This window comes from Asparagus officinalis, chromosome 1 (assembly GCF_001876935.1).
Source record: "Asparagus officinalis chromosome 1, Aspof.V1, whole genome shotgun sequence".
Taxonomy (NCBI): domain Eukaryota; kingdom Viridiplantae; phylum Streptophyta; class Magnoliopsida; order Asparagales; family Asparagaceae; genus Asparagus; species Asparagus officinalis.
The window spans coordinates 118,621,581-118,629,665 of NC_033794.1; the positions used below are offsets into that span (position 1 = coordinate 118,621,581).

The 8,085-nt window shown below is 36.9% G+C and overlaps 1 protein-coding gene across 2 annotated transcripts; it reads left to right on the forward strand.

The window, feature by feature from the left end:
• LOC109829175 (zinc finger BED domain-containing protein RICESLEEPER 1-like) lies at positions 1,149 to 7,305 on the forward strand. 2 transcript variants are annotated; one of them, XM_020396318.1, is made up of 4 exons: positions 1,149 to 1,336; positions 4,614 to 6,610; positions 6,719 to 6,807; positions 7,031 to 7,305. In XM_020396318.1, exons 2-3 carry the CDS (start codon positions 4,615 to 4,617, stop codon positions 6,805 to 6,807), a joined length of 2,085 nt encoding a protein of 694 aa, XP_020251907.1. In that variant the 5' UTR covers positions 1,149 to 1,336; position 4,614; the 3' UTR covers positions 7,031 to 7,305. The 2 variants fall into 2 exon arrangements, with proteins under 2 accessions (XP_020251907.1, XP_020251906.1); XM_020396317.1 differs by lacking the exon at positions 1,149 to 1,336 and adding an exon at positions 1,438 to 1,560.

Sequence of the window (8,085 nt, forward strand, 5' to 3'; positions counted from 1 at the left end):
GGAAAAAAATTTCAAAAACCGACCCAGTTTCAACCAACTGGGTCGGTTTTTATAATTAAAATTAAAATGGGTTGTTTTTTGCAATTAAAAACCGAAATAGGTCGGTTTTGAAAATTTGTCCTTAGGGTTTCTGTTGGAGGAGATGAAGAGGAATAGAATTTGGAGGATTATATAAGCTTTGGGCTGGAATTTCACTGCTGGAAGTGCTGTTTGTGGGTTTGGAAGTTTTACTGTTGAGGAAGAAGGGAAAATTAGGTTGCAAGTATAAACCCACCATAACTTGTTAGTGTTTAATGAGAAAGAGGTATGACCGAAAGTTAACATATTTTCGTTAGATTTAACTGAGTTTAACTCTAATAATTAATCAGAGAAAGGTTTTGGCAATGAAAATGTGAATTGGAGGAGGTTTTGGCTAATACTGAGGCTTTGCCGCTTTGGCAAGGACAAAATTTTAAAACCGACTCATTTAGACTTTTATTCCCAAAAATCGTCCCCATTAAAAAAATTTGTAAAAACCGACATGGTTTCAGCCTCAGCGCTGAAACCAGGTCGGAGCGTTGAAACCAGGTCGGAGCGTTGAAACCAGGTCGGTTTCTGAATTTTTTTTTCCGAAACTTCATGGGAGTTGAACTCCCGTAAAGTTTAGTAGATCTGCTAAACTTCACGGGAGTTCAACTCCCGTGAAGTTTCATAATTCAAATTTTTTTTTGAACTATGAAACTTCGGTTGAGCTCCCGTGAAGTTTAGCAGATCTACTAAACTTCAACTCCCGTGAAGTTTCAGAATTTTTTTTCTTCAAAAACCGACCTGATTTCAGCGCTGAGGCTGAAACCAGCTCGGTTTTTACAATTTTGTTTGAATGAGATAGGTTTTTAGGATTAAGTTCACAAATGGGTCGGTTTTGAAGATTTGTCCGCTTTGGCAATTAAAGAATATACGTAAGCGGGCTTATATGCAATTAAAACAAATCCATTAGAAATCCGGTATCAGATGCGACCCCATTAAAACAAATCCATTTGAAATCCAACGTCAGATCCGAATAGTAAACACATCCCATGATCCAATCACCGTTATCGGATTTTAACAGATCCTGATCCGACCCGTTAACACCCTCTCCTACCGCACCCAATCCCCACCTAAAAACCGAAGCGTTGTAGATCTTAAAAAGAATAAGATAAAAGAATCCGAAACCCCAAAACCCGTCACCGGCAGCCTCCAGATCCGACACCGTAGCGGATCTCTTTCGGATCCGGATCCGATAACCCGATTCCGGCCGCCGGGCCCGACGAGGATAACCGCAGCGGGATGCTCTGAAAGAAGAAAGGGCCCTTACTTTGTAATTTTCTAATTATTTCTCTCTAATTTTGAAAATTTCACTTGTTGTTTAGAATTGTGAATTGATCTGCTAGAAATTGCTGAATTCCCGTCACCGGCAGCCTCCAGATCCGACACCGTAGCGGATCTCTTTCGGATCCGGATCCGATAACCCGATTCCGGCCGCCGGGCCCGACGAGGATAACCGCAGCGGGATGCTCTGAAAGAAGAAAGGGCCCTTACTTTGTAATTTTCTAATTATTTCTCTCTAATTTTGAAAATTTCACTTGTTGTTTAGAATTGTGAATTGATCTGCTAGAAATTGCTGAATTTGTTGCATACAGCACTGAATTCTGCAGTTAGTGGATCGGTTCTTGTCTTTGTACTGTAATTTTTTAAGTTTGCAATTTGAGTTTCTAAATGTTATTAGCGGCACTTGCTTAATTTAACTACAGTTGGCTTGATCATATTAAAAAAAACATTAGAATAGTTTAACTTAACCTGAAATTAGTTACTCTTTTTTGACAATTGGGTACTTAGAAGTTAAAAGATTGATTTAAAGTAATTCTTGGTCCTTAATTTATAATTTCTAAATATTTGTCTAATTTTTATAAAAATTCAGTTTTGCTAGTAATTTCTGCTTAAAATTGTAAACTTTACTGTATGCTGGACTGAAGTCTACTGGTAGATGATCTGTTAATTACCCTTTTACTGTAAGCTCTCTTTTGTGAAGTTATCTTCCAATTTTGCATAACTGCCTCTTCTTAATTTGACTACAGTTTGCTAGATCATGTTTAAAAAAATAAATCATAATACTGCAATTCTACCTAAAGTTACCTAATTTTGGACATCACGCTAGTTTCTTGTCCTTTCTATAATTCTTGTATTAAATTTGCACTTGCTAGCTGTTAATTTCATGCAATTTTTGTATCTAAATAATATTTGATCTGTGCTTGTCCTTGTACTGTAATTGTTTGAAATTTTCTTTTTTTGTTTTTAAATAAATATTCATTCTTGCTACGTGCAAGAAACTAGTGCAGAGTTTTTGTGTAATTGCCTCTTACTTAATTTAACTACAGTTTGCTCATATTTAAAAAAATAAATACCACAATGCTATAATTTTGGCTGAAAGTAGTTACTATTTTGACATTTGGCTAGTTGAAAAGATAATAAATTTGACAGTTAAAAAAGTTATATTAACTTGACAATAGTTGATAATTGTCTATTGACTGGTATTGTTAATGTAAAGTAATTTATGTTGTTTATTTCATTAAGATTATGTTGTCACTGTAAATTTTTGGTTTTGTGAAGGTCTGATTCTTTATACATGTGCTCACTTTTGTGTGGACTGATTCAAAATTGATGTCTATCGATTTCTTCTTGGAAATACTGAATTTACAGTTGCCATCGGCTAGCGTCATGCATTTTCACGATTCAGTATTATTTTTTCTATTGAAAAATCTGAATTGTTAGTCAAAGAATATTGGATTCTTTCTTGATTGTATGAGTTTAAACAGAATAACTCTTAAGTTATACTTTTCTACTGGGTTACTTGGACATAGTGTTTTGGGTGCCGTGTCTGTGTCCAACATGTGTCGGGCACGGATTCTCCGCGTGCACAAAAAAGACATGTGTGGTTCAAAGCAAAATACAATTTCCCCATTACTTATACCCAAAACTAGTTTCTTTGGTAATGTCAGATTCAAAACCAATTGGTTTTTCGAATCCGAAAACTGACACCCATTACTTAAATATTTAAAAAATACCAATTTATTATCCCATGCGATAAAAACTAAAATTTTGTTGTTAAACCTTATTCTTGGTTTTATTTTAAATTGATTCTTAATTATTATAGAGAGAAACACAAATGTTATATGTATTTTCAATCAATATTTGATCTAATGTAAAATTTTATACACCCCCCATGTCCCCATATCCTACATTATAAAATTTGCCATGTCTCGTGTCCGTGTCTGTGTCTGCACTCTTGTCTGTGCTACCTGGCTTTTCTACTTGCTAAGCGATAGAGACCTAGGAGAACTCACCCCTAAAAGCTGGTTGTTAGGGGCCCTAAAAGCTAGGTTGTAGGTAGAGGGATCCCAAATCCTTTATAAACTCACAATCTAGGTAGCACAAATATGGGCGCGGACGTAGATGTTTATACGGACACGGGACATGGAAATTTTTGTAAAAATAGGATATGGGGACACGGCTATACACACACATTGCATAAAATATTGAGTTAAAATATCTATAACATTCGTATGTTTTTGTTTCTATAGCAATTAAGAATCAAGTTAAATCAAACTAAGAATAAGGTTTTCAACAAAAGTTTAGTTTTGATCATATGGGATAATATGATGGATATTTTTTCAATATTTAAGTAACGAGTTTCAGTTTTCGAGTTAAAAAACCGATTGGTTTTGAGCTCAGTATTACTAAATAAACTAGTAATAGGGAAATCGGGTTTTGCTTGGAACAACACATGTCCATGACATATCTGTGGAGAATCCGTGTCCGACACATGTCGGATATGGACACGGCACCCAAAACGCCATGTCCAAGTAACCTAGCTCACATTTGACTCCCCCATTTAGTCAATGTTGGATTAAGTGGACCCCAGCATACTGCTATGTTTCAGCAGTCCCCCTCCCATGCGGGCTGGCTTCACACTAGTCTAGTCCTGGTCAGACATTACAATACCATCATAATCCATTTGGCTTTGTACTAGGCTAGTCCCAATGTCTGTCACCATCCATGCCGCTCGCTTGCAAATGGGGAGGTGGAGTTGACTTTGATGCCATTTATAAGGGACCTAGAAGAACTCGCCCTAAAAGTTAGCAGTTAGTGTGTCCTAGCATCATGCACTTCATGATTTAGTATAAGTTTTGTGTAAAGGCTAAACATTTGTTTTCACAAAAATCATAGCGTCTTTCTTGTTACATGAGCTCAAACTACCTAACTAATAAGGTTTAGTTTTCTACTGTTTAACTGGCTAATAGGTGCAATGACAAGTCCGTGTCATGTCCATACTTTCCTAGGTCAATATCCAGCTGATTTACGGGTATAAATTTCATGATCTGATTCATAGGGAGCTTTCCGAGTACTGAATTGAACTTCCTAGCAAACCCATTTTGTCGGAAGTAACCTTGTAGTATATAGTTGCAGTGCGTGAATTTTATAGCGTCTTGCGTCCTGATCTAAACTGCGAGTTACTGGGCATTACCTTTATGCATTTTCTGTAGCGAGCTTAAATTCGTTTCCTCAGAAGATCTAATTTTTGTGGTTTCTTCTTCAAGCATGCACGATTCCTCAGAAATGGATGGAAACAACGGCGTTGGGATAGCTATTGCTGCTCCTAATCCTAGAGCCAGAAAATTGAGGTCAGCAGTTTGGAATGACTTCACTAAAGAAAAAAGGGAAGATGGTGCTATGGTAGCTACCTGTAATCACTGCAAGCGACAATTGACAGCAAGCAGTAGAAGCGGCACAACGCATCTCAAGAACCACCTAGCAATCTGTACTACTACCAATGTCCGACGACCAGATCGCCGGAAAAGGAGAAAACTTGTTATACGCCGACCAGTACAGATTGCTTATGGGGCCCAGAAAGATGGAGCTGCAGAACTTGAGGGCTCCCATTTTGATCAAGACCTAAGTCGACAGGACCTTGCTCGGATGATTATTTTGCATGAATACCCTCTTTCAATTGTTCATCATGCTGGGTTTAGAACCTTTGTAAGGAATCTTCAACCTCAATTCAACTTGCTTTCTCATGAGACTATCAAGGATGATTGCATGAAGATTTATGATAATTTGAGGCTTAACTTATATGAAGTTCTTGACAAGCTCCCATGTCGAGTTAGTCTCACAGCAGATACTTGGAGATCTGGTGTCAGTGAGGAGGAGGAATACTTATGCTTGACTTGCCATTACGTTGATAATGACTGGAAGCTTCAGAAGAAGACTATAAACTTCTTGCATTTTGACGCTCCGTCCACAGGAGAAGAAATTAGTAAAGCCATTATAGAGAAATTGTATGAGTGGAAACTGACCAAGAAGGTAGCCACCATGATCCTGGACAGCTGTAACCATACTGAAGAGGTGACTGGAGAAATGCTTAAATTTCTCCGCCCAAAGGCATCCCTGCTTTTAAATGGTGATTTATTTCATGTCCATGGTTATGCACATGTATTAAATCTTGTTGTCCAAGATGGTCTGGAGGTAGTATGTGAGGTCGTTGATAGAGTTAGAGATGCCATCAAACATGTGAAATCCTCTCAAGAAAGTATAAGAAGATTTCAGAAGTTAGCAAGGTTAGTTCAAGCCCCACAGAAACCTCTAATTCTTGATGTTAAGGGTAATTGGAGTTCAACATACTCAATGCTTGCAACAGCATGTGGGTTTGAGTATGCTTTTGAGCGCTTGGCAGAGAGTGACAAAGAGTTTGCGGACTTGCTTTCATCTAAGGATATGGATGATGTTAAAGCTGTTTGTGAGTGCATGGATGTGTTCTATAGTGCTATTGAAAAATTTTCTGGATCCAGAGTCCCCACTGCAAATCTCTTCTTCAATGATGCATGTGGTATACGCTTATTATTGAAAGACTGGTCAGTTAACCCACTTTCAGTTGTTGCAACAATGGCTTCAGAAATGCTTGACAAGTTTGAGCAGTATTGGGATGTTACTGGAAAGGTAATGGCAATTGCTTCGATTTTAGATCCTAGATACAAAATGAAGTCCATAGAGTACTTCTTCAAGCTAATTTACGATGGTGAATACGAAGCCAAGACTAAAATTGAGAACATCCGTAAGAATTTGACAAGTCTGTACAATGAATATCTAGTTCGTTCTGCTTACACTTCGAATAATCAGAACCTTCTATGCTATGACGAGGGCAGTAGTGACCGCACAAATGCAGCAGGTTTTAGTATTTCTAGCTTCAAAACCTCTTCTCGTATCACGCTGTCTGATACACAAAGGGGACTTGATCAGTATCTTCAACAGACCTCGTCAAGCCATTCAATAAAATCAGATTTGGACATGTACTTAGAGGAACCAGTTCATCCCTCAAAAGAAGGCCTCAGTGACAGTTTTAATGTTTTAGCTTGGTGGAAGTTCAATGAAGCTAAATATCCTATTCTTTCTCTAGTGGCCCGCGATATATTGGCCATTCCAATATCTGCTCAATTAAATGTTGAAGGTAGATCACTCAATCAATATCTTAGTTCCATGGATGCAATGACTGTACAAGGTCTTTTATGTGCTCAAGGTTGGCTAAGAGATGAAGTTGCAGGTATGAATTATGTTCTGAGCTCTTGGCTGTATTTGCCACTTATTTTGTTTTATTATATTGTGATTTCAAATTTAGTTAAAATTTCTCAAGCTTTTGAACTATGATCAGATGTGAACATTTGTGGGGCTGGTGACATGGATAGTGATATATGTACAGTGGCTATCACTGGGAAAGAGCTATCTCCAGGACCTCAGTAGGTAAATGCTTTACTTCCACAAAACGTACTTCTCTTTGGTGAATTTGTTATGTTTGTTCCAACTAAACATCTGGGAATATTGTAGATGATGGTCATTAGATGTTATTTTCATTAAATGTTATTATGTTGCCAAATGCATTTTCTTCTTAGGCTTTTTTGTGTTTTACCTTGCTAATTTAGTCTTCTTCATCTTCATAGCACATTGTTTATTCTTGTTCTTGCAGGTCACATTGATGAATTACATTGGACTATGTTGATAATCTAGAGTTGGTAATTAGGGGCTCTGTCTGATTTGTAAATTGTAAGTGTGTTTCCTTGAAACAACATCCATGTCTTTACATGGAAAATTGTAGACTGTACGGCAAGGTTTGCCCCGACAAAGTTAAAGGCTATTTACTATTTGTTTGCCTTAGATTGACATTCTGTTTTAATGCAGTGGGTTAGCAACCACTAAGTAGCTTTGATGGTTAATATATAATCACTCTAAAGATTCTCATCTTTTTAAGCTTTATAATGAAAAATGCTGCTTTTCTTTTTTTTTTTCAATTTTTCTGATCTTATTTTTTCTTATTATGTATAAAGCAGCTTTGACAGTATATATATATATCAACATGACCTCTTCACAATTTTCCCCCCATCTGCAACTCTTCTTTCCATAGTTTGTGTTCCGGAGAATTGTTTTACTCATCGTAATAAGGACATCGGAGTTTTCCTTGATATTGGATGATTGACAGTTTAATGTTCTAAGAATCTCTACTGTTGGGTCATCCCATGTTGCAACAATTTTTTCTCTCTGATTCATTATTTTCTGCTTTATTTTCTTGGGATCATTCACATCCTGGTTTAGGAGTAATTACCTTATTAGTGATAAGGATGTCATATACTTCCTCACTTCTATCCATATTTCTTTAATTTAATATCTTTATCTATCATCTGAAGCTTTGAAGATTAAACTCGTTTATCCTAGAGTGGCTAGACTCTTCATACAATCCTTACGGGATGGTTACTTGTGCACATCTTGTTACTCCTCTTTTCTTGTTCCATTTATGCAAGGATGAGTTTGATTCAGGCTAAAAGTTTCCTTTTGTTTGTGTATATTTCTATTGTTTTCATAAGATTATAAATCTTTTTCTTTGGGCAACTCTTAAATTTTCTCAGTAAGATTTCTCAACCCAAACCTGTGCAAGAATTGGAATTTAGCATCTCATTCTGTGACTTCTTTTGATGTAAAAGGGTTTAGTGTATCTAAGTAAAAATGAAGGGGGTACAGATGATGACC

What these genes read in the sequence shown, in the direction of transcription:
- LOC109829175 (XM_020396318.1), top strand. Translation starts at nt 4,615, where the DNA reads ATGCACGATTCCTCAGAAATGGATGGAAACAACGGCGTTGGGATAGCT. An exon ending in GCTAAGAGATGAAGTTGCAG is followed by an intron (nt 6,611 to 6,718) that starts GTATGAATTATG and finishes AACTATGATCAG; the next exon opens with ATGTGAACATTTGTGGGGCT.